General features: G+C 40.4%; 1 protein-coding gene and 1 long non-coding RNA gene across 4 annotated transcripts in view; one reads left to right on the top strand and one right to left on the bottom strand.

Annotated features, from left to right (window-relative positions):
• The first annotated feature begins 10,535 nt into the window (after nt 1–10,535).
• LOC133617718 (uncharacterized) overlaps nt 10,536–27,500 on the top strand; it is a 17,785-nt gene continuing 820 nt past the window's right edge. Inside the window, exons 1-3 of one of the 2 annotated variants that reach the window (XR_009817062.2) lie at nt 10,536–10,623; nt 10,745–10,808; nt 12,591–12,695. This is a non-coding gene — a long non-coding RNA (uncharacterized lncRNA). Of the gene's footprint in view, nt 10,624–10,744; nt 10,809–12,590; nt 12,946–27,500 lie in introns of those variants that run through there. The other variant, XR_009817061.2, reaches the window with a different exon arrangement.
• The window catches only part of LOC133617717 (potassium/sodium hyperpolarization-activated cyclic nucleotide-gated channel 2-like), a 133,449-nt gene continuing 130,696 nt past the window's right edge, over nt 24,748–27,500 (bottom strand). For both annotated transcript variants that reach the window (XM_061977881.1, XM_061977882.1), the window contains one exon: nt 24,748–27,500. This exon is cut by the window's right edge and continues 98 nt beyond it. In XM_061977881.1, coding sequence (XP_061833865.1) covers nt 26,676–27,500 — 825 coding nt within the window. In that variant the 3' untranslated portion in view covers nt 24,748–26,675.

The following is a 27,500-nucleotide window of genomic DNA, read 5'->3' as shown; positions in this document are numbered from 1 at the left end:
AGATGTCCGGGTCCACTGTTCTGTGTACCACACGCAATATACACACACACACACACAGAGCAGGCCTAGACAGGAGGAAGACAGAGTGTAGGTACATAGAACATCAGAGGGTCAAATGTGCGAGAAAATGAGAGCAGACAGTGTTGACAAACAATGTTGCAACCTTGTGTGGGAACCGCAGGTGCAGAAACACAAAAGAAGAATCCCTGTGGGATGCAGAAACTGGCAGAGAAATTTTCCGTGCAACATTCATATTGTTGTTACTCAGCCAGCGTTTGTGTGTCTGATGGACCCGTTGCATTTTGTGGCTTTTAATGCCTCACCATCAAACACTTTTATGTTAAAATACTGAACAGATGTTTATTGGGATAAGGTATGATTTAATGTTCTTTAGTAATAACATTCGTTTTGTAACTTGTTTTTGATTATATTAATATATATATATATATATATATATATATATATATATATATATATATATATATATATATATATATATAAATATAATAGATGTTTATTGGGATAAGGTAAACATCTGTTCAGTATTTTAACATAAAAGGGTTTGATGGTGAGGCATTAAAAGCCACAAAAAGCAACGGGTCCATCAGACCCACAAAAGCCTAGGAATAATGTGGATACGTCGTCTTTCTTACTAAACGTTTTCATTGTTTCCATTTTGACAGAAACAGAAACTCCTCTACCACCTTAACGTGGTAGAGGAGTTTGCGTGTCCCAATGATCCTAGGAGCTATGTTGTCCGGGGGCTTCCATGCCCCCTGGTAGGGTCTCCCAAGACAAACAGGTCCTAGGTGAGGGATCAGACAAAGAGCAGCTCGAAGACTTCTATGGAAATGCAAGAACCGAGACTCAGATTTCCCTCGCCCGGACGCGGGTCACCGGGGCCCCCCTCCGGAGCCAGGCCCGGAGTTGGGGCACGATGGCGAGCGCCTGGTGGCCGGGCCTGTCCCCATGGGGCCCGGCCGGGCACAGCCCGAAGAGGCAACGTGGGTCCCCCCTCCAATGGGCTCACCACCCATAGCAGGGGCCATAGAGGTCGGGTGCAATGTGAGCTGGGCGGTAGCCGAAGGCAGGGCACTTGGCGGTCCGATCCTCGGCTACAGAAGCTAGCTCTTGGGACGTGGAACGTCACCTCGCTGGGGGGGAAGGAGCCTGAGCTAGTGCGCGAGGTAGAGAAGTTCCGGTTGGATATAGTCGGACTCACCTCGACGCACAGCAAGGGCTCTGGAACCAGTTCTCTCGAGAGGGGATGGACTCTCTTCCACTCTGGCGTTGCCAGCAGTGAGAGGCGACGGGCTGGGGTGGCAATTCTTGTTGCCCCCCGGCTCAGAGCCTGCATGTTGGAGTTCAACCCGGTGGACGAGAGGGTAGCTTCCCTCCGCCTTCGGGTGGGGGGACGGGTCCTGACTGTTGTTTGCGCTTACGTGCCAAACAGCAGCTCAGAGTACCCACCCTTTTTGGATTCACTCGAGGGAGTACTTGAGAGTGCTCCCCCGGGTGATTCCCTCGTTCTACTGGGGGACTTCAACGCTCATATTGGCAACGACAGTGAAACCTGGAGAGGCGTGATTGGGAAGAATGGCCGCCCGGATCTGAACCCAAGTGGTGTTTTGTTATTGGACTTTTGTGCCCGTCACGGATTGTCCATAACGAACACCATGTTCAAGCATAAGGGTGTCCATATGTGCACTTGGCACCAGGACACCCTAGGCCGCAGTTCTATGATCGACTTTGTAGTTGTGTCATCGGATTTGCGGCCTCATGTTTTGGACACTCGGGTGAAGAGAGGGGCGGAGATTTCTACCGATCACCACCTGGTGGTGAGTTGGCTGCGATGGTGGGGGAGGATGCCGGACAGACCTGGCAGGCCCAAACGCATTGTGAGGGTTTGCTGGGAACGTCTGGCAGAGTCTCCTGTCAGAGAGAGTTTCAATTCCCACCTCCGGAAGAACTTTGAACATGTCACGAGGGAGGTGCTGGACATTGAGTCCGAGTGGACCATGTTCCGCACCTCTATTGTCGAGGCGGCTGATTGGAGCTGTGGCCGCAAGGTAGTTGGTGCCTGTCGTGGCGGTAATCCTAGAACCCGTTGGTGGACACCGGCGGTGAGGGATGCCGTCAAGCTGAAGAAGGAGTCCTATCGGGTTCTTTTGGCTCATGGGACTCCTGAGGCAGCGGACAGGTACCGACAGGCCAAGCGGTGTGCGGCTTCAGCGGTCGCGGAGGCAAAAACTCGGACATGGGAGGAGTTCGGGGAAGCCATGGAAAACGACTTCCGGATGGCTTCGAAGCGATTCTGGACCACCATCCACCGCCTCAGGAAGGGGAAGCAGTGCACTACCAACACCGTGTATGGTGCGGATGGTGTTCTGCTGACCTCAACTGCGGAAGTTGTGGATCGGTGGAGGGAATACTTCGAAGACCTCCTCAATCCCACCAACACGTCTTCCTATGAGGAAGCAGTGCCTGAGGAATCTGTGGTGGGCTCTCCTATTTCTGGGGCTGAGGTTGCTGAGGTAGTTAAAAAGCTCCTCGGTGGCAAGGCCCCTGGGGTGGATGAGATCCGCCCGGAGTTCCTTAAGGCTCTGGATGCTGTAGGGCTGTCTTGGTTGACAAGACTCTGCAGCATCGCGTGGACATCGGGGGCAGTACCTCTGGATTGGCAGACCGGGGTGGTGGTTCCTCTCTTTAAAAAGGGGAACCGGAGGGTGTGTTCTAACTATCGTGGGATCACACTCCTCAGCCTTCCCGGTAAGGTCTATTCAGGTGTACTGGAGAGGAGGCTACGCCGGATAGTCGAACCTCGGATTCAGGAGGAACAGTGTGGTTTTCGTCCTGGTCGTGGAACTGTGGACCAGCTCTATACTCTCGGCAGGGTCCTTGAGGGTGCATGGGAGTTTGCCCAACCAGTCTACATGTGCTTTGTGGACTTGGAGAAGGCATTCGACCGTGTCCCTCGGGAAGTCCTGTGGGGAGTGCTCAGAGAGTATGGGGTTTCGGACTGTCTGATTGTGGCGGTCCGCTCCCTGTATGATCAGTGTCAGAGCTTGGTTCGCATTGCCGGCAGTAAGTCGGACACGTTTCCGGTGAGGGTTGGACTGCGCCAAGGCTGCCCTTTGTCACCGATTCTGTTCATAACTTTTATGGACAGAATTTCTAGGCGCAGTCAAGGCGTTGAGGGGATCCGGTTTGGTGGCTGCAGGATTAGGTCTCTGCTTTTTGCAGATGATTTGGTCCTGATGGCTTCATCTGGCCAGGATCTTCAGCTCTCACTGGATCGGTTCGCAGCTGAGTGTGAAGCGACTGGGATGAGAATCAGCACCTCCAAGTCCGAGTCCATGGTTCTCGCCCGGAAAAGGGTGGAGTGCCATCTCCGGGTTGGGGAGGAGATCTTGCCCCAAGTGGAGGAGTTCAAGTACCTCGGAGTCTTGTTCACGAGTGAGGGAAGAGTGGATCGTGAGATCGACAGGCGGATCGGTGCGGCGTCTTCAGTAATGCGGACGCTGTATCGATCCGTTGTGGTGAAGAAGGAGCTGAGCCGGAAGGCAAAGCTCTCAATTTACCGGTCGATCTACGTTCCCATCCTCACCTATGGTCATGAGCTTTGGGTTATGACCGAAAGGACAAGATCACGGGTACAAGCGGCCGAAATGAGTTTCCTCCGCCGGGTGGCGGGGCTCTCCCTTAGAGATAGGGTGAGAAGCTCTGTCATCCGGGGGGAGCTCAAAGTAAAGCCGCTGCTCCTCCGCATCGAGAGGAGCCAGATGAGGTGGTTCGGGCATCTGGTCAGGATGCCACCCGAGCGCCTCCCTAAGGAGGTGTTTAGGGCATGTCCGACCGGTAGGAGGCCACGAGGAAGACCCAGGACACGTTGGGAAGACTATGTCTCCCGGCTGGCTTGGGAACGCCTCGGGATCCCCCGGGAGGAGCTGGACGAAGTGGCTGGGGAGAGGGAAGTCTGGGCTTCCCTGCTTAGGCTGCTGCCCCCGCGACCCGACCTCGGATAAGCGGAAGAAGATGGATGGATGGATGGACAAATGTATGTACCGTATTTTTCGGACTATAAGTCGCAGTTTTTTTCATAGTTTGGCCGGGGGTGCGACTTATACTCAGGAGCGACTTATGTGTGAAATTATTAACACATTACCGTAAAATATCAAATAATATTATTTAGCTCATTCACATAAGAGACTAGACGTATAAGATTTCATGAGATTTAGCGATTAGGAGTGACAGATTGTTTGTTAAACGTATAGCATGTTCTATACGTTATAGTTATTTGAATGACTCTTACCATAATATGTTACGTTAACATACCAGGCACGTTCTCAGTTGGTTATTTATGCCTCATATAACGTACACTTATTCAGCCTGTTGTTCACTATTCTTTATTTATTTGAAATTGCCTTTCAAATGTCCATTCTTGGTGTTGGGTTTTATCAAATAAATTTCCCCCAAAAATGTGACTTATACTCCAGTGCGACTTATATATGTTTTTTTCCTTCTTTATTATGCATTTTCCGCAGGTTCGACTTATACTCTGGAGCGACTTACACGCCGAAAAAGTACGGTAATACAGGAAATTTCATATGTTTTATTCATTGATATTATCTGCTCATGCAACAAATATTCAATTGCTCTCTGATTGAATCTTTGGGCACCTCGTCATTCGATTCCGATTGTTGGGGTGAGGATTTGATTCATAGTCTATACTCGATTCCACACAGTTCTCGATTCAAACTGATTTTTGCAATGTATTATTTGATATAATAATAATAACACCTTAACAAAACAGCTTACAGGTTACAAAACCTCGTTTACCAAGTAAGTAAAATTTTTTTTTTTTAATAATTTGTCCCAAAAAATAAATACACTAGAATTTTGAAAATTATTAATCAATTTAGTATCAAGATAAATAAGAATCGCGATTCATATGTGATAAAAAAAAAAATAATTTTAGTACCTCTAATTATTGTTATAGTTTATAAAAATAACAATACATACCGTATTTTTCGGACTATAAGTCGCAGTTTTTTTTCATAGTTTGGCCGGGGGTGCAACTTATACTCAGGAGCGACTTACAGGTAAAAGCCAGTAAATTAGAATATTTTGAAAAACTTGATTTATTTCAGTAATTGCATTCAAAAGGTGTAACTTGTACATTATATTTATTCATTGCACACAGACTGATGCATTCAAATGTTTATTTAATTTAATTTTGATGATTTGAAGTGGCAGCAAATGAAAATCCAAAATTCCGTGTGTCACAAAATTAGAATATTACTTAAGGCTAATACAAAAAAGGGATTTTTAGAAATGTTGGCCAACTGAAAAGTATGAAAATGAAAAATATGAGCATGTACAATACTCAATACTTGGTTGGAGCTCCTTTTGCCTCAATTACTGTGTTAATGCGGCGTGGCATGGAGTCGATGAGTTTCTGGCACTGCTCAGGTGTTATGAGAGCCCAGGTTGCTCTGATAGTGGCCTTCAACTCTTCTGCGTTTTTGGGTCTGGCATTCTGCATCTTCCTTTTCACAATACCCCACAGATTTTCTATGGGGCTAAGGTCAGGGGAGTTGGCGGGCCAATTTAGAACAGAAATACCATGGTCCGTAAACCAGGCACGGGTAGATTTTGCGCTGTGTGCAGGCGCCAAGTCCTGTTGGAACTTGAAATCTCCATCTCCATAGAGCAGGTCAGCAGCAGGAAGCATGAAGTGCTCTAAAACTTGCTGGTAGACGGCTGCGTTGACCCTGGATCTCAGGAAACAGAGTGGACCGACACCAGCAGATGACATGGCACCCCAAACCATCACTGATGGTGGAAACTTTACACTAGACTTCAGGCAACATGGATCCTGTGCCTCTCCTGTCTTCCTCCAGACTCTGGGACCTCGATTTCCAAACGAAATGCAAAATTTGCATGGTTGGGTGATGGTTTGGGGTGCCATGTCATCTGCTGGTGTCGGTCCACTCTGTTTCCTGAGATCCAGGGTCAACGCAGCCGTCTACCAGCAAGTTTTAGAGCACTTCATGCTTCCTGCTGCTGACCTGCTCTATGGAGATGGAGATTTCAAGTTCCAACAGGACTTGGCGCCTGCACACAGCGCAAAATCTACCCGTGTCTGGTTTACGGACCATGGTATTTCTGTTCTAAATTGGCCCGCCAACTCCCCTGACCTTAGCCCCATAGAAAATCTGTGGGGTATTGTGAAAAGGAAGATGCAGAATGCCAGACCCAAAAACGCAGAAGAGTTGAAGGCCACTATCAGAGCAACCTGGGCTCTCATAACACCTGAGCAGTGCCAGAAACTCATCGACTCCATGCCACGCCGCATTAACGCAGTAATTGAGGCAAAAGGAGCTCCAACCAAGTATTGAGTATTGTACATGCTCATATTTTTCATTTTCATACTTTTCAGTTGGCCAACATTTCTAAAAATCCCTTTTTTGTATTAGCCTTAAGTAATCTAATTTTGTGACACACGGAATTTTGGATTTTCATTTGTTGCCACTTCAAATCATCAAAATTAAATGAAATAAACATTTTAATGCATCAGTCTGTTTGCAATGAATAAATATAATGTACAAGTTACACCTTTTGAATGCAATTACTGAAATAAATCACGTTTTTCAAAATATTCTAATTTACTGGCTTTTACCTGTATGTGTGAAATTATTAACACATTACCGTAAAATATCAAATAATATTATTTAGCTCATTCACGTAAGAGACTAGACGTATAAGATTTCAAGGGATTTAGCGATTAGGAGTGACAGATTGTTTGGTAAACGTATAGCATGTTCTATATGTTATAGTTATTTGAATGACTCTTACCATAATATGTTACGTTAACATACCAGGCACGTTCTCAGTTGGTTATTTATGCCTCATATAACGTACACTTATTCAGCCTGTTGTTCTCTATTCTTTATTTATTTTAAATTGCCTTTCAAGTGTCTATTCTTGGGTTTTATCAAATAAATTTCCCCCAAAAATGCGACTTATACTCCAGTGCGACTTATATATGTTTTTTTCCTTCTTTACTATGCATTTTCGGCCGGTGCGACTTATACTCCGAAAAAATACGGTAATACAATGCATACATACATGCAACAAATATTCAATTGTTATCTGTCTGAATCTTTGGGCACCTCGTCATTCGATTCCGATTCTTGGGGTGAGGATTTGATTCACAGTCGATACTCGACTCCACACAGTTCTCGATTCAAACTGATTTTTGCAATGTATTATTTGGTATAATAATAATAACACCTTAACAAAACAGCTTACAGGTTACAAAACCTCGTTTACCAAGTAAGTAAAATGTATTTTTTTAAATAATTTGTCCCAAAAAATAAACACACTAGAATTTTGAAAATTATTAATCAATTTAGTATCGAGATGAATAAGAATCGCGATTCATATGTGATAAAAATAAAAAATGAGCACCTCTGTTTATTATATACTATGTTATAGTTTATAAAAATAACAATACATACTTAAATATCTGCTTGTCACCTGGACTTACGGTTTCAAAGCAAGTTACCCATCAATTTGTACGTACACGAATCAAATAACCAAATGCATAGGCAATTGTGCAATAATGAGGCGAATATACTTTTATATACTTACATTCACTGTTACAAGCGGCCCTCTGAGGGCAGCCATGACTGCGAAGTGGCTCTCGATGAAAACAAGTTTGACACCCCTGATCTATACAGTGGACACTTACAATTCAAACTGTTTGGCGGTAATATTAGGGAAAATCTGTTCCAAGACGAATCAAAAATCTAATATAATTGTGTGTTCCCCTTAAATGTCCCCAAATTACAGTATACAGTAAAAAATGTGCTATATACATTTTACTCATGCCAACATGCAAATAGTTGCATGGCATTCTAAAAAACTGCTGTATAGATACACTACTCACACACTACTACTACTATGTTGGATCCACTATGGACTGGACTCTCACAATATTATGTCAGACCCACTCGACATCCATTGCATTCGGTCTCCCCTAGAGGGGGGGTTACCCACATATGCGGTCCTCTCCAAGGTTTCTCATAGTCATTCACATCGACGTCCCACTGGGGTGAGTTTTTCCTTGCCCTTATGTGGGCTCTGTACCGAGGATGTCGTTTGTGGCTTGTGCAGCCCTTTGAGACACTTGAGATTTAGGGCTATATAAATAAACATTGATTGATTGATTGACCCACAAAAAAAATTGGCTGTGTTCGGCTTTTGGGGCAACTTTCAGAATAAGGTCTTCATATAATCCACAACAACTTTTACAGGTGAACTTAAAAAGGCTGTTTGCAACTTGCTCTGAGTTACATTTTTCAAACTAAAAATGTACCAACACCAACATTTTTTTTAAATATTGTTTTTTCACAATTCCTAAATATATTTAATATATTCCAACATGACTGTGCACCAGTGCACAAAGCAAGGTCCATAAAGACATGGATGACAGAGTCTGGTGTGGATGAACTTGACTGGCCTGCACAGAGTCCTGACCTGAACCCTATAGAACACCTTTGGGATGAATTAGAACGGAGACTGAGAGCCAGGCCTTCTCAATGGGCTTTTAGAAGAATGGTGGAAAATTCCTATAAACACACTCCGCAACCTTGTGGACAGCCTTCCCAGAAGAGTTAGACTTACACTTAGACTTAGACTTCCTTTTTATTGTCATTCAAATTTGAACTTTACAGCACAGATAAGAACGAAATTTCGTTACATAAGCTCATGGTAGTGCAGGATAAAAAAGCAATAATGTGCATGTATAAATAAATAAATATATATAAATAATATATAAGTATATATATAAAATATATGAATATATATAAATTAAAAAAAAGATTACTGTACAGATAAATATATTGCACTTTTTCACATGCGTCCACGTTTATGGATGTACCGGTATGTTATATTGTCTTTATATTCCAGCGAGTTAATCCATTTTGGGGGGAGTTGAGGGGATAATTTAATTATGATGCGTTCAAGAGTCTAACGGCTTGAGGGAAGAAGCTGTTACAGAACCTGGAGGTTCTGCTTCGGAGGCTGTGGAACCTCTTTCTAGAGTCCAGCAGTGAAAACAGTCCTTGGTGGGGGGTGGGAGGAGTCTTTGCAGATTTTCTGAGCCCTGGTCAGGCAGCGGCTTTTTGCGATCTCCTAGTTGAAGCTGTAATAGCTGCAAAAGGTGGACCGACATCATATTGAACCCTGTGGGTTAGGAATGGGATGGCACTTCAAGTTCATATGTGAGTCAAGGCAGGTGGCCAAATACTTTTGGCAATATAGTGTAGCTTACATGCTGCAAGCTGGAAGAGGGCAGGATATAATGCTAGCAACACGTTGGAAAGTTGCAAACATCCCGTTTAATTTCACAAACTTTTGAATGCATGTTTGATTGTTCAATGTTTCATAACTTGCTTTTTTCAACAAGGAACTAAACAACAAAATTCGCAACAGGTGTTTGTTTCATCAGTCGACCAATACATTACCTGGTTGAAATAGATCCCTGTTACAAGAAACATTGAAAAGTTGGACATCTGTCTTTTTTTACCTGTAAGATTATAGTTTATTATTCCCCAAGTCAAGGGCTGGGGGCCAGATCTTGCCCGCCACGGGTCCGCCACATTATTTGATGTAGTCTGCCACATTATTTCATATGGCCATGTCATTCTTGTGGCCTCTGAAAGGCTGGACATAGTTAATGTAACCCATATTCTAAATCAGTGGTTCTCAACCTTTGTTCAGTGATGTACCCCCTGTGAACATTTTTTTAGTTCAAGTACCCCCTAATCAGAGCAAAGCATTTTTGGTTGAAAAAAAGAGATACAGAAGTAAAATACAGCACTATGTCATCAGTTTCTGATTTATTAAATTGTATAACAGTGCAAAATATTGCTAATTTGTAGTGGTCTTTCTTGAACTATTTGGAAACAAATATAAAAATAACTAAAAACTTGTTGAAAAATAAACAAGTGATTAAATTATAAATAAAGATTTCTACACATAGAAGTAATCATCAACTTAAAGTGCCCTATTTGGGGATTGTAATAGAGATCCATCTGGATTGATGAACTTAATTCTAAACATTTCTTCAAAAAAAAAGAAGAAATCTTTAACATCAATATTTATGGAACATGTCCACAAAAAACCTAGCTGTCAACACTGAATATTGCATTGTTGCATTGTAATGAATGGAATAGCCTACTTGATTTGATGTTCAGTTTATGAACTTACATTCATATTTTGTTGAAGTATTATTCAATAAATATATTTATAAAGGATTTTTGAATTGTTGCTATTTTTAGAATATTAAAAAAAAAATCTCACGTACCCCTTGGCATACCTTCAAGTACCCCCAGGGGTACGCGTACCCCCATTTGAGAACCACTGTTCTAAATACCCATTAAAAACATGCATACAGTGCAAAGACTTTTATTGTGGAGGGTTGCTTCCTGCCGCTCACTTCCTTAGTGCTGCTCACTTCACCACCCCCTCCCGTACCTGCTGTGCTGTGAGACGCGCTTGAGAAGAAACTCGCAAAATCTTCTCATTCTCCCACTTTGCAAACTTCATAATTAGGTGAGTCTTTTGCCATGTCATAATCAAGGGAATTCCAAAATCACAATCATGTGCCATGTCGCCAAATATTATGTTAGCATCTGTTTTAGCATAGGCGCTAACCGCTGTCATTCTTCCATAGAGCCTCCCTGTTCGATTGACTATCGGGGCGTGCATGGGATGTTGTTTTGCCCTCGATTACTCAGGTAATTATGGTTTATTTTCTTCTGATCATCCAGCCGATTTATAGGCAACAGTTTAGTCTAGCAATGTGCGCTGCTAATATGCTTTAGCCACTTTGTGGATGGTTTTTCGCATCAGATGGAACGCAGGTGCGTGTATTTGGGTTGTTGCGCAACACTTTAATTTACTTGATTGTTTATTAACTTTGAATGTTTGGACAAGTACTTGAATTTGAATTATGATACATTGAGTTTCTAATAATGAGTATTATTATGAAACGAAGTTATATAAGTGCACTTGTAATTGAATTTGTAATTGATCTATGATTGAGTTATCACTTTAGATAAGAAATCATGATCTGTATTGTTAGAAATGCATTATGAATGTTCATTTAAATTGGACTCATGATTGTATATTAATCAACATGGTTAATTGTGTCATATCAATTGGTTTATTAGTACTACAAATTAGTACATTATGCTTTCAAGGCCTACTGAAATGCGATTTTCTTATTCAAACGGGGATAGCAGGTCCATTCTATGTGTCATACTTGATCATTTCGCGATATTGCCATATTTTTGCTGAAAGGATTTAGTAGAGAACATCGACGATAAAGTTCGCAACTTTTGGTCGCTGATAAAAAAGCCTTGCCTGTACCGGAAGTAGCAGACGAGTAGCGTGACGTCACAGGTTGTGGAGCTCCTCACATCCGCACATTGTTTACAATCATGGCCACCAGCAGCGAGAGCGATTCGGACCGAGAAAGCGACGATTTCCCCATTAATTTGAGCGAGGATGAAAGATTCGTGGATGAGGAAAGTGAGAGTGAAGGACTAGAGGGCAGTGGGAGCTGATATTCAGCTGGGAATGACTAAAACAGTAAATAAACACAAGACATATATATACTCTATTAGCCACAACACAACCAGGCTTATATTTAAATATGCCACAAATTAATCCCGCATAACAAACACCTCCCCCCTCCCGTCCATATAACCCGCCAATACAACTCAAACACCTGCACAACACACTCAATCCCACAGCACAAAGTACCGTTCACCTCCCCAAAGTTCATACAGCACATATATTTCCCCAAAGTCCCCAAAGTTACGTAAGTGGCATGCACATAGCGGCACGCACGTACGGGCAAGCGATCAAATGTTTGGAAGCCGCAGCTGCATGCATACTCACGGTACCGCGTCTGCGTATCCAACTCAAAGTCCTCCTGGTAAGAGTCTCTGTTGTCCCAGTTCTCCACAGGCCAATGGTAAAGCTTGACTGTCATCTTCCGGGAATGTAAACAATGAAACACCGGCTGTGTTATCCGGCACAACAGTCAGGGGGTGCATTCTACGGCGGGGGTGCGTTATCCGGCACAACACCTGCCGCAATACACCGCTTCCCACCTACAGCTTTCTTCTTTGCTGTCTCCATTGTTCATTGAACAAATTGCAAAAGATTCACCAACACAGATGTCCAGAATACTGTGGAATTTTGCGATGAAAACAGACGACTTAATAGCTGGCCACCATGCTGTCCCAAAATGTCCTCTACAATCCGTGACGTCACGCGCAGGCGTCATCATACCGAGACGTTTTCAGCAGGATATTTTGGCGCAAAATTTAAAATTGCACTTTAGTAAGCTAACCCGGCCGTATTGGCATGTGTTGCAATGTTAAGATTTCATCATTGATATATAAATCAGACTGCATGGTCGGTAGTAGTGGGTTTCAGTAGGCCTTTCAAGTACATATGTAATGTACTTTGCTAGTGAAGACTCACTTTGGGTTTTTTTGGACTTTTAGGTCAGGTTTTTTTTCCGGGAAGGAATACCCGTTGACCCAAACAACCTGAGCTCCCTATCCATCTTCAAACTCAATTCAACAAATGGCGAGCTAAACAACTACGCGGTAGGACAAGCATTTTTTTCTACTCCGCTGCGAACATTTTGGATTACTTTTGTTTTTGAACTGAACTTTTGGACTGACGCGAAAGCGTTTGCGTACCTTTTTGAACTGAACTGTGAACTGGTTCCAAGAAGGCAGCAGGACTGCATCTTGTATTTTTGTTTTGGGCATTGTTTTTATTTTTTTCTATTGTGTCATCTGTGGCATTTATATTCTTGTTTCAATACATTTAATGCAGTCAAAACCAAGGTAACTAGTTGTCGTCATCTTTCATATCTCAGGCTCGTAGACGAACCATCTTCTGTGACACGGTTTACACTCTTAACCCGCCATGCCCATGCAAGCGTTACATTAAGCAATTTCTGGCTACATGTACAAACCCCAAAACCAGTGAAGTTGGCACGTTGTGTAAATTGTAAATAAAAACAGAATACAATGATTTGCAAATCCTTTTCAACTAATATTCAATTGAATATACTGCAAAGACAAGATATTTAATGTTCGAACTGAGAAACTTAATATTTTTTTTGCAAATAATCATTAACTTAGAATTTAATGGCAGCAACACATTGCAAAAAAGTTGTCACAGGTGCATTTTTACCACTGTGTTACATGGCCTTTCCTTTTAACAACACTCAGTAAACGTTTGGGAACTGAGGAGACCAATTTTTGAAGCTTTTCAGGTGGAATTATTTCCCATTTTTGCTTGATGTACAGCTTAAGTTGTTCAACAGTCCGGGGTTTCCTTTGTGGTATTTTAGGCTTCGTAATGCGCCACACATTTTCAATGGGAGACAGGTCTGGACTACAGGCAGGCCAGTCTAGTACCCGCACTCTTTTACTATGAAGCCAGGCTGTTGTAACACGTGGCTTGGCATTGTCTTGCTGAAATAAGCAGGAGCGTCCATGATAACGTTGCTTGAAAGGCAACATATGTTGCTCCAAAACCTGTATGTACCTTTCAGAACTAATGGTGCCTTCACAGATGTGTAAGTTACCCATGCCTTGGGCACTAATACACCCCCATACCATCACAGATGCTGGCTTTTCAACTTTGGGCCTATAACAATCCGGATGGTTCTTTTCCTCTTTGTTCCGAAGGACACGACGTCCAGAGTTTCCAAAAACAATTTGAAATGTGGACTCGTCAGACGACAGAACACTTTTCCACTTTTCATCAGTCCATCTTAGATGAGCTCGGGCCCAGCGAAACCGGCGGTGTTTCTGGGTGTTGTTGATAAATGGCTTTCGCTTTGCATGGTAGAGTTTTAACTTGCACTTTCAGATGTAGCGACAAACTGTAGTTACTGACAGTGGTTTTCTGAAGTGTTCCTGAGCCCATGTGGTGATATCCTTTACACACTGATGTCGCTTTTTGATGCAGTACCGCCTGAGGATTGCTTACATGCAGTGATTTCTCCAGATTCTCTGAACCTTTTGACGATGTTACAGACCGTAGATGGTGAAATCCCTAAATTCCTTGCAATAGCTCGTTGAGAAATGTTGTTCTTAAACTGTTGGACAATTTGCTCACGCATTTGTTCACAAAGTGGTGACCCTCGCCCCATCCTTGTTTGTGAATGACTGAGCATTTCATGGAAGCTGCTTTTATACCCAATCATGGCACCCACCTGTTCCCAATTAGCCTGTTCACCTGTGGGATGTTCCACATAAGTGTTTGATGAGCATTCCTCAACTTTTTCAGTCTTTTTTGCCACTTGTGCCAGCTTTTTTGAAACATGGTACAGGCATCAAACTCTAAATGAGCTAATATTTGCCAAAAATAACACATTTTTCCAGTTTGAACGTTAAGTATCTTGTCTTTGCAGTCTATTCAATTGAATATAGGTTGAAAAAGATTTGCAAATAATTGTATTCTGTTTTTATTTACCATTTACACAACGAGCCAACTTCACTGGTTTTGGGTTTCGTATTGGGTTTTTCAATTTTGACAGAAAAGTGTTCTACACATTGATATTATCTGATCATGCAACAAGACGATCCAAGCATTTACATTTTTTTTGGTGATCAAAAATAAATATCTGCTCGTCACTTACAATTTCAAAGCAACTTATCTATCAGTCTGTTGGTAAAACAACCATCAAAAACAACTGCAAATTATGTAACAATTATGTTTAGCCTATGTATTGTTACAAGTGGCTCTCTGACCACATTTGACACCCTTGTGCTAATGAAATTAAATGAAGTCAAACCAGTTTTGGAATGAGGTCCATGCATAAATCAAAAAAGATACAACAAGGAATTTACCATCACTTTCCTTTATTGGATCAAAAAAGTGTTGCTTCTCTATGAAAACTCCGATCACATTTTGTTGTGCTTTTTCCAACTTGCTAACTAACTCACATTGGAAATGACACTATACTTAAAACATTGCATTATTTTTAATTTTTTTTCATTAGATCCTCTGCCACAGAGCTATATAGAGCACTGATAGGGTAGATATTATAGTGGAACTGGCAATACATTAATTGTACAGCCACAACCACACACAGGGTAATATTATGTGGGGATTACACTACATTATATGCTAGGCACTAGGTATGCACAGTACATGATATCGATTGGTGACGTTAAATATGTAATCATAAATAAAGTGTCGCTAAATAAACACAAATGTATGTCTTGCGGCAAGGTAGTACTGCTGTTTTTACTTGGCACATGCAATGTACTGCATAAAGAGAGCTACTTCTAAATTCCACACTGCAGCCCTTGTATGTAACACCGTCACAATGCTTTGCATCCATCCATCCATCCATCCATCCTTGGTCAAAATAGTTCTGCTTGATAGTGAACCAAAATGTGCACAACATGGAAGGATTTTGGATTTTTAACCTTCAAAAGTGACAACTTTGTTATTGCCTTCATCATTTCACGCTATATAAAAGTAACAGAATGTACAGTCGTGGTCAAAATTCTGTTGTAAAGAACATAATGTCATGGCTGTCTTGAGTTTCCAATAATTTCTACAACTCTTATTTTTTTGTGATGGAGTGATTGGAGCATATACTTGTTGGTCGCAAAAACATATTCATGAAGTTTGTTTCTTTTATGAATTTATTATGGGTCTTATGAAAATGTGACCAATTTTGCTGGGTCAAAAGTATACATACAGCAACACACATTATCAATTGTGGTGATGTAGAAAAGTTACAATCAAATCAAATTAGAATTAAGATTTTTTTTTTTAAATCACACTTCACGCACACTTCATGTGAGTGATTAGGATTGACGACACCTGTTGACTTCTCTGAGCCCATTTAAATAGGGCTCATGTGATGCAGTCGTTAGACTCGGTTACAAACGCGACACAGATCTGAAAAAACTAATCATTGACTTGAACAAGTCAGAAAAGTCACTTGAAGCCATTTCAAAGCAGCTTAAGGTCCCAAGAGCAACTGTGCAGACAATTGTAAGTATAAAGTGCATGGCACAGTTTTGTCACTGCCAGGATCAGGAAGAAAACGCAAGTTATGACCTGCTGCTGAGAGACAATTGGTCAGGATGATCAAGAGTCAACCGAGAACCACCAAAAAGCAGGTCTGCAATGAATTGGAAGCTGCTGGAACACAGGTGTCAGTGTCCACAGTCAAGCGTGTTTTGCATCACTATGGATTGAGAGGCTACCATGCAAGAAGGAAGCGCTTGCTCCAAAAGTGACACCTTAAGGCTCGTCTAAAGCTTGCTGCTGATCACATGGACAAAGATAAGACCTTGTGGAGGAAAGTTTTGGGGGTCAGATGAAACAAAAATGTAGCTTTTTGGCCACAATACCCTGCAATATGATTGGAGGATAAGGATGTCCGATAATGGCTTTTTGTCGATATTCCGATATTGTCCAACTCTTTAATTACCGATACCGATATCAACCGATACGATATCAACCGATACTGATATATACAGTTGTGGGATTAACACATTATTATGCCTAATTTGGACAACCAGATATGGTGAAGATAAGGTCCTTTTTTTAAATATTACTAAAATAAGCCAAATAAATTAAAAAAAAATTTGTGAATAAAAAAGAAAGTAAAACAATATAAAAACAGTTACAAAGAAACTAGTAATTAATGAAAATGAGTAAAATTAACTGTTAAAGGTTAGTACTATTAGTGGACCAGCAGCACGCACAATCATGTGTGCTTACGGACTGTATCCCTTGCAGACTGTATTGATATATATTGATATATAAAGTAGGAAGCACAGTGGAAGAATGGCCGTGCGCGACCCGAGGGTCCCTGGTTCAATCCCCACCTAGTACCAACCTCGTCATGTCCGTTGTGTCCTGAGCAAGACACTTCACCCTTGCTCCTGATGGGTGCTGGTTAGCGCCTTGCATGGCAGCTCCCTTCATCAGTGTGTGAATGTGTGTGTGAATGGGTAAATGTGGAAGTAGTGTCAAAGCGCTTTGAGTACCTTGAAGGTAGAAAAGCGCTATACAAGTACAACCCATTTATCATTATTATTTATATTAATAACAGAAAGAAACAACCCTTTTGTGTGAATGAGTGTAAATGGGGGAGGGAGGTTTTCTGGGTTAGTGCACTAATTGTAAGTGTATCTTGTGTTTTTTTATGTTGATTTAATACAAAACAAAAAAAAAAAAAAACGATACCGATAAAAAAAAAACGATACCGATAATTTCCGATATTACATTTTAAAGCATTTATCGGCAGGTATCGGACATCTCTATTAGAGGAGAAAAGGTAAGGCCTTTAATCCCAGGAACACCAGCCTACCGTCAAGCATGGTGGTGGTAGTATTATGCTCTGGGCCTGTTTTGCTGCCAATGGAACTGGTGCTTTACAGAGAGTAAATGGGACAATGAAAAAGGAGGATTACTCCCAAATTCTTCAGGACAACCCAAAATCATCAGCCCGGAGGTTGAGTCTTGGGCGCAGTTGGGTGTTCCAACAGGACAATGACCCCAAACACATGTCAAAAGTAGTAAAGGAATGGCTAAATCAGGCTAGAATTAAGGTTTTAGAATGCCCTTCCCAAAGTCCTGACTTAAACGAGTGGACAATGCTGAAGAAACAAGTCCATGTCAGAAAATCTAACAAATTTAGCTGAACTGCACCAATTTTGTCAAGAGTAGTGGTCAAAAATTCAACCAGAAGCTTGTGGATGGCTACCAAAAGCGCCTTATTGCAGTGAAACTTGCCAAGGGACATGTAAGCAAATATTAACATTGCTGTATGTATACTTTTGACCCAGCAGATTTGGTCACATTTTCAGTAGACCCATAATAAATTCATAAAAGAACCAAACTTCATGAATGTTTTTTGTGACCAACAAGTATGTGCTCCAATCACCCTATCACAAAAAAAAATAAGAGTTGTAGAAATGATTGGAAACTCAAGACAGCCGTGACATTATGTTCTTTACAAGTGTATGTCAACTTTTGACCACGACTGTAGGTTCTAAACCAGGGGTCGGGAACCTTTTTGGCTGAGAGAGCCATGAATGTAATATTTTAAAATGTATTTCCGTAAGAGCCGTATAAAAAATGTTAACACTGAATACAACTAAATGCATGCATTTTTAAGTTAGACCAACATTTTTAGAGTATAATAAGTTTCTTATTTTTAATAACAGTGTTATTGTGAAGCTAACCAATAATAAATAAAATACTTCTTACCATTAATGCGACTTCTGGTGCTGCATGGCTTTGTAGTCTGGTTGATACGTGGTTATTTTTAACACTGTGATTACCAGCGGAATTATTCATTACTTATCGTGTTAAGCAATGTCAGTTACGATTTATCTGAGAGCCAGATGCAGTCATCAAAAACGCCACATCTGGCTCTAGAGCCATAGGTTCCCTACCCCTGTTCTAAACCTTTCGGATTTGTTTATTTTTGCTGATTTATTGACAATGCTGACAATCATCTCTTAAAAAAAAAAACGGTATTTAAAAATTAGATCTTTGGTTTTATACGTTTAATATCAAAATTGCAAAATGATTTGTTGGATGTTTGTTATTATTGTAAAAGCGATTTGGCTTGTGTTATTGATTCACCCGCTTTCTATTGCCCTACTTTGTTTGCCGCTGACTAGATTAGTAAACACAACATTAATATACCGCTCACCAATTATTTTCGGCACCCAAATAAGTTCCGCAGGGTATAATTTGGGTATGAACAAAAAACACAACTGGCCTCAAAAACTAATCTAGAGAGGGGAGAAAAACTCCACTTTGTCCTGTTTCAACGTCTCCAGGTAGAAAACGAAACAAAAGAATGAAATAATCCCATTGTTGAAGATGTTGTTATTGGCATTGAATAAGGAAATCCAATAGAAGGAGAATAATAAGAGTCCCGAACAGACCCGAGAGATTCCATTTTCTCCTCTCATTAGCCAGGAATGGTGGAGGCATTAGGGAGATGAGGGGAATGGAACGTTAGATCCCAGAGAGCGGAGAGAAAAGGTTGGCGTCCCATCCAATGATTGGGGCCATTAATGACCGTATAGCGCATACAGAGCTGATTATGTGTTTACAGTCAAGGCCAAAGTGCCAGTGATGAAAAATGACTTATAGTGGAATTACAGTTTGATGGTGCAGTTTTAGAATTGTTTTCATTTTGACAGCTTCAGAGTTGGCTGAAATAAACTAGCAGTGCTTTCTAATGACTAAGTTACAACCTACTTACTACATATCTACTCAAAAAAAAAACCTTGTTAAGAAACACTTCATGTTTAAGTTAAAGTACCAATGATTGTCACACACAGACACTAGGTATGGTGAAATTAACCTCTGCATTTGACCCATCACCCTTGAGCACTACCTGGGGGGTGAGGGGAGCAGTGAGCAGCAGCGGTGGCCACGCCCGGGAATCATTTTTGAGGATTTAGCCCACAATTCCAACCCTTGATGCTGAGTGCCAAGCAGGGAGGTAATGTGTCCCATTTTTACAGTCTTTGGTATGACTATAATTGAATGGTGAATTTTTGGAACTCACAACCTACCAATCTCAGGGCGGACACTCTAACCACAAGGCCACTGAGTAGTTATTGATAAAAAAAATGTTGGATTATTTGTGTTATTGGTAGAAGGTCAGAGCGTTGGGGCCACAATTAAAAGAAAAAACTCAGCAATAACAAAAAATAACATCCGTGGTCAGTTGTAATATTAGCAAAGCTGCTCCAAAAATAACATAACCGGTTGTAATTGTAATGTGTAATCATAAGTTGGATTTAAAATGTATTGCTTCTTTGTCAAAAAAGGTGTCATTTTACAATAATTTATTGTAGGGATGTCCGATAATGGCTTTTTGCCGATATTCCGATATTGTCCAACTCTTAATTTACGGATACCGATATCAACCGATACCGATATATACAGTCGTGGAATTAACACATTATTATTATGCCTAATTTGGACAACCAGGTATGGTGAAGATAAGGTCCTTTTTAAAAAAATAAAATAAAATAAAATAAGATAAATAAATTAAAAACATTTTCTTGAATTAAAAAAGAAAGTAAAACAATACAAAAACAGTTACATAGAAACTAGTAATTAATGAAAATTAGTAAAATTAACTGTTAAAGGTTAGTACTATTAGTGGACCAGCAGCACGCACAATCATGTGTGCTTACAGACTGTATCCCTTGCAGACTGTATTGATATATATTGATATATAATGTAGGAACCAGAATATTAATAACAGAAAGAAACAACCCTTTTGTGTGAATGAGTGTGAATGGGGGAGGGAGGTTTTTTGGGTTGGTGCACTAATTGTAAGTGTATCTTGTGTTTTTTATGTTGATTTAATAAAATAAAATTAAAAATTAAAAAAAACGATACCGATAATAAAAAAAACGATACCGATAATTTCCGATATTACATTTTAAAGCATTTATCTAATTTATTGGTGTTAGAATAGAATGAAGTATTAAACAAATTAAGAAAAATGTTGTCATTTCACAAGAATAAGCTTTTAATAGCAGAAGTCACGATTTGACCAGAATAAAACCAATATCATGTGGAAAATATTTTGTGTATTCCCAAGAAGTCTTGATTTTTAGAATGTCGTAACATTTCAGTAAAAAAAAAATTGTAATCAGGAAATAAATATTGTTAAGAAAGAAACTGTATCTCGATTCTTCCAAATATCTTGCATGTATGGAAAAATTGACTGGAGGTTGTAATATTGCGGGGGGAAAAAAGCGTTATTATTCTGAGATGTCATAGAATTGTAAGAAAATGTCTTAATATTTCCAGACTGTTTAAAAAAATTATAATAAACTTGGTATTATTCTGTTTTTGTTTTTTTTTAAATGAATTTTAAGTATATTGTCAGAATTTAACAAGAAAATTGGCATTTTTTAAGGATATTAAGATCTTTGCACTGACGTATGCGTTGACCTAAACACTGACCGCATAATAACTTGTTCCGCCTTTAAGGTAGAGGAGCATGTTCAGGCAAAATAAATTGCATGATTAATCTGTGTTTATTCATGATAATTGCAAACATGTTTTGTGATTAATCGCATTAATTGACGCGTTAACTTTCATAGACCTAATAAAAACACAATTGTGTTCTAACATTCAGAATTTCAGACATTCTTGTAATTTTACTTTCATCATGGGGGCTCTATACTCCTTGATAAAGAGAAACTGTTTGACAAATTGGCCCATGCCTGCTTGCAATTCCAGCAAACATTAACAGGCCAGCCTACTGATTGAATTCCAATACTAACTGACCTTTTAGCTCTGCTCTGGACTAAACAACCATCATAGGAGAAGGAAAATAAACATTTTTTTCTGCCTACAGGGGAAAAAAAGGTTACATAGTAAATGTAGGTGCAGGTAATATGCTCATTCATTATTCTGCAAACTATACAATGTATTTGTGGGGGTTCAAAGACTCAGACCTGAATGAGCACTAGCTCTGCTTAACTAATACCAATCTGCAGGACACTTTACAGGAAACTCAAGTATCTCAACGTACATTAACAGCAAGACTTGTTGAGGATGTTCTGATGCAGTGCTTCTCAAATACAGTCGTGGTCAAAAGTTGACATACACTTGTAAAGAACATAATGTCATGGCTGTCTTGAGTTTCCAATCATTTCTACAACTCTTATTTTTTTGTGATTGATTGATTGGAGCACATACTTGTTGGTCACAAAAAACATTCATGAAGTTTGGTTCTTTTATGAATTTATTATGGGTCTACTGAAAATGTGACCAAGTATACATACAGCAATGTTAATATTTGCTTACATGTCCCTTGGCAAGTTTCACTGCAATAAGGCGCTTTTGGTTGAATTTTGGACCACTCCTCTTGACAAAACTGGTGCAGTTCAGTTAAATGTGTTGGTTTTCTGACATGGACTTGTTTCTTCAGCATTGTCCACACGTTTAAGTCAAACAGCTCAATTTTTCACATGGACAAAGATAAGACCTTCTGGAGGAAAGTTCAGCGGTCAGATGAAACAACAATGTTGCTGTTTGGCCACAATACCCAGCAATATGTTTGGAGGAGAATAGGTAAGACCTTAAATCCCAGGAACACCATCCGTACCGTCAAGCATGGTGGTGGTAGTATTATGCTCTGGGCCTGTTTTGCTGCCAATGGAACTGGTGCTTTACAGAGAGTAAATGAGACAGTGAAAAAGGAGGATTACCTCCAAATTCTTCAGGACAACCTAAAGGAGTTTGGGTCTTGGGCGCAGTTGGGTGTTCCAACAGGACAATGACCCAAACACACATTAAAAGTGGTAAAGTAATGGCTAAATCAAGCTAGAATGAATGTTTTAGAATGGCCTTCCCAAAGTCCTGACTTAAACGTGTGGACAATGCTGAACAAGTCGATGTCAGAAAACCAACAAATTTAGCTGAACTGCACCAATTTTGTCAAGAGGAGTGGTCAAAAATTCAACCAGAAGCTTGTGGATGGCTACCAAAAGCGCCTTATTGCAGTGGAACTTGCCAAGGGACATGTAAGCAAATATTAACATTGCTGTATGTATACTTTTGACCCAGCAGATTTGGTCACATTTTCAGTAGACCCATATAAAATTCCTAAAAGAACCAAACTTCATGAATGTTTTTTGTGACCAACAAGTATGTGCTCCCATCACTCTATCACAAAAAAATAAGAGTTGTAGAACTGATTGGAAACTCAAGACAGCCATGACAATATATTCTTTACAAGTGCATGTAAACTTTTGACCACAACTCTATGTCCTGTTGTGTTCCCCTCTCTCCACCGTGACTATAAATATATATATATATTTTTTTTTTCAATTAAATTGCTATAAGTATACCTCTGCATAACATTGTAAGCTTATTAACATTAAAGGAAACAGCACACCGGTCTTTCCTCTTCTCCCACCATAGTTACAGTGAAGCCAAGTGCTACATACGTTTTGTCATATTCTGGTATGGCAAAATAAAGCATGGTCCCCATCACACGGCGCACCCCCAGAGGGGGCCCGCCCCACTATTTGAGAATGACTGTTCTGATGGGTGTAATTGATTTACAGTAGGGGTCTCCAACTGTTTCTCTCATTAGAGCTACTTTTACAACATGAAAATGGCAATTTTTTATAAAACATTTATTTTCATACCTTATTTAAATCTGAATAGCTTGTTAGGCCAGAACTTGAACAAAATATAGTCATCCTAAACTTACATTTTTTTAATAATAATAATAATAATAATAATAGATTGTATTTGTAAAAATCACTTTTTATTGAGGAAAGTGCTACAGTGTATTAAAAAAAATAAAAAAAGATAATAAATAAATAAATAAAAAATAAAAAATAGAACAGTTAAATAGCCAAATAGACATATCTAAAAAAAGGCTTTAAAAAAAAAAAAAAAAAAAGGAGGGCTTTTAAGCCTTTTTTAAAAGCATCCACAGTCTGTGGTGCCCTCAGGTGGTCAGGGAGAGCGTTCCACAGACTGGGAGCGGCGGAGCAGAAAGCCCGGTCTTTTACACCTACATTTCAGTATAGAGCAGAGAAGGGATGCATATGGCCCCATTCTTGGGTGGATCTCGTGTGAAAGGAAGGTAGAAGATGGTAAGCGCCACTCCACATAGCAAGTGACGCTGTGGTCCAAGTGGATAGTGTGAATTCGTCACATTTCACGTGTCAGGTAAATTGCGACAAATTGAGCCATATGAATGCTCTACCAACTGTATGTATCATCTTGGCATGTCTTGCAGTGTTGTGGCAAGAGATGGTCATACTACATACTAACCCTAACCCAAAAGTTTGGAGACACCTTCACATTCAATGCGTTTTCTTTGTTTTATTGTGTCAGCTCGGTGTGTTAAAAGAAGAATGTATTATTTTTTGGAAAAAAGTACTGTATTTTTCGGACTATAAGTCGCAGTTTTTTTTTCATAGTTTGGCCGTTTTTGACTCGTTTTCGCGAGTCATACCAAAGACTATAAAAATGGGACCCATTACCTCCCTGCTTGGCACTCAGCATCAAGGGTTGGAATTGGGGGTTAAATCACCAAAAATGATTCCCGGGCGCGGCCACCGCTACTGCCCACTGTTCCCCTCACCTCCCAGGGGGTGATCAAGGGTGATGGGTCAAATGCAGAGAATAATCTCGCCACACCTAGTGTGTGTGTATGACAATCATTGGTACTTTAACTTTAACTTTTCCAGTGCGATTTATATATGTTGTTTTCCTTCTTTATTATGCATTTTCGGCAGGTGCGACTTATACTCCGAAAAATACGGTACTTCTCTGCGGTATTTCTTTAGATTATTACATAAAGACATAATTAAAACTCAATGCATCAGCGCAAACTATGACGAATATGATATGTAACATATTTTGGATGTTTGCATGTATTCTTACATGCAAGTGGATAAACGTCATTTTCAGAGACTGTAGCTTACCTACAGTACATAATTAGATATATGTTAGAAGATATATATACAGTACAGGCCAAAAGTTTGGACACACTTTCTCCTCATTCAATGTGTTTTCTTTATTTTCCTGACTATTTACATTGTGTGTACAGCTCTGGTAATGGGTACATTCGTACCCACCTGCACAAATGTACTTCAAAATGTAACAATCAAAATAAATATGACTTTTTTTTTGTTTACTAGAGCATGCATATATAATATGCATTTGATTGACCATTTAAAATCAACGATAATAATAAGAAGATGCTTGGAAATAGCATAAAAATGCCCCAAAAACTAGCGTTACTTTTTGGTGTAACCATCATGAGCGTTCTGTTCAGGTATATTTATTTTATATTTTGATAAATCATCATAAATAGGTATTGATCAATCTTTAAGCTGTGTGTATTTGATTTCAGTTTGCTTTTGACATCTTATTTAGAATTGTAGTTGAAACTTTTACAACCTTGTGTTGCGCTCATGATGGCGTAACCAAACTAGATTATTTTGAATATTTATTCCCTTTAGTATATTTAAATATACTGTGTTATATGCTTTTTTCTTTTTGGAACATGTACTATACATATAATACAATAAAGTCCCATATAAAATTATGTTTCTAGCAATACTTTAATTTTGCCTTTGAAAGTAACACTCCAATGTCCATTAGTGGAGCTGTACACATGTAGATTGTCACTGAAGGCATCAAAACTATGAATGAACACATGTGGAGTTATGTACTTAACAAAAAAAGGTGAAATAACTGAAAACATGTTTTATATTCTAGTTTCTTCAAAATAGCCACTCTTTGCTCTGATTACTGCTTTGCACACTCTTGGCATTCTCTCGATGAGCTTCAAGAGGTAGTCCTGAAATGTTTTCCACTTCACAAGTGTCATAGTTTTGTTGCCTTCAGTGACAGTCTACAATGTAAATAGTCATGAAAATAAAGAAAACGCATTGAAATGAGGTGTGTCCAAACTTTTGGCCTGTACTGTACATCAACCAGCAACTAACCAGCAATTGGAAAAAGTACTTGGAGACAAGCTTGAAAAGGTAGGCGGTCACAAAATGCAAAATAAAAAAAAACCTACAACCATCACGCAGAAAACCTAACATGTAGCAGGTACTGAGAACAACTACTTCTACAGGGAAATCTCATCATTAACGCTAACAATTACACAAAGCCTCAAGTAAGTAAATACACTGATACTTACATGTTTGTTAACGCATGGTTCGTTCTTAACCGTTTATGTATTTGGATAGCTTATTTTGTTGCACCTTGTGTAAGGTTGATGTTCCGTTTGACTGCCGTTGTTTAGTCAATTGATTCCTCAAGCAAGCTTCCGTGTCTCTGGCCATGTCATGTGAGACTCAGTGATCCCAAGCGTAAGTTGTTGACTTAGCCTGTTCAGTTGAACCATTTTATATAATTTTGAACGCTCTCGCAAGCTACTCAGACAGTGTGAGAGACCTATGTATAGTTAGCAAGCAACAAGTTGGAGACCCCTTGAAAATCTGAAGATGTGTGAGACATTTGAAAATGTAATCAGATTGTAAAATGTATGACTTTGAGGTTCCACTGTAATTTTGAAGGGAGAAGTCCTGCAAATTAAGCCAACGATGTTACAAAAATACAGTTTCTAACTATAGTATTATCAAGACTCAATCTAGGTTGAAAATGGGTGATGTTATAGATGGCCATTGCACTTACGTAGAGGATGGACCTACCTATGTATACTGTATTTGTAGGGTATGCTAAGGAGACAAATCCGGGTGGTACAATGAGTTTAAAACTAGAGACATTAGAGGCCAATTCCTGCTATTACTCTAGACCGCTATCAAACAAAGTGAAGTAGTTAGGCATACATTGTGAACTACCTTATATAAAGGAGGCAAATTTGGGAAGATGCTAATATGCTTCTAAGGTTCTGTACGTAGAAACAACTCAATGCAGCTGATTTCATAGTATTTTAAAAGCCATTTGAGTCTACTCTCTTGCTCATACATTCACCTTGTCCAACTGGAGAATCTGTAAGAGGTGGAGCAGCTCTTGTTCCTGATGTCAAGCCCTTAGCGGACTTACAAGTTTGAGGATAACCTGGATCGGACTTTAATCTGCTCTGTCTCGGGAAGGCTCCCAACGGAGTCCTTTTTGGGTAGTACTAAGTCTCCAGTAGGTAATGCAAACCCTGCACCAATGCCAAATCCCTGTGTGGATGCCACAGGGAAGGCTCCCACAGACATCTGGTGGGGCAGCACAATCCTGTGGGGCATTGCACTGCGGATGCCTGCATGACTAGATGGAGTCTGAGCTGGTCCAATGGAAGTAGAAGATACTCTTGTAGACTGTGGCGGGCTGGGTGCTCCTGGGTGCATCCCTTCGTGTGGCAGTGAGGGTTGAGAGGCCGACAGCGCCCTGGAGTCCTGGCTAAGACTCTCCATCGGCAAGGAATGGGTGCTCTTATGCGTACTCAGTCTATGTGCAGGGCTTGGGATGTTTTGCTGGACCAAAGACAGCTGGGAGCCTGTGGCGGGACTAGCCTGGAAGCTGGATCCGTAAGGGAAGGAACGACCTCCAACTGCAAGGGGGCTCTGGACAGGAGTGCTGGATAGGCCTGGCGCAAAGGCACCTGAACTAAAGAGCTGAGACTGCAATGGAGAAGCCGAGGCTGGGCTCGATAGATTTTGCATCACCTGGAATCGCCTCACCATCCTGGGAGACTTCCCTTGCACTGGTGGACAAAGGTTCATAGCTACAGCTTGCTGCAGAGTGGCAATTGCAGAATTTGGGGGCTGCAAAGAGGATCCCGACAGGGTAAAACCCCCGCCATGGAGAGGAGGCGTTATGGAAAGCGGTGGCTGAGATTGCTGTACATCCACCTGCTGAACCATTTCTCGATCGTA

This window comes from Nerophis lumbriciformis, linkage group LG18 (genome assembly GCF_033978685.3).
Source record: "Nerophis lumbriciformis linkage group LG18, RoL_Nlum_v2.1, whole genome shotgun sequence".
NCBI lineage: Eukaryota > Metazoa > Chordata > Actinopteri > Syngnathiformes > Syngnathidae > Nerophis > Nerophis lumbriciformis.
Note: the sequence above shows the minus strand (reverse complement) of the source record. Positions and strands in the feature narration are given on the sequence as shown.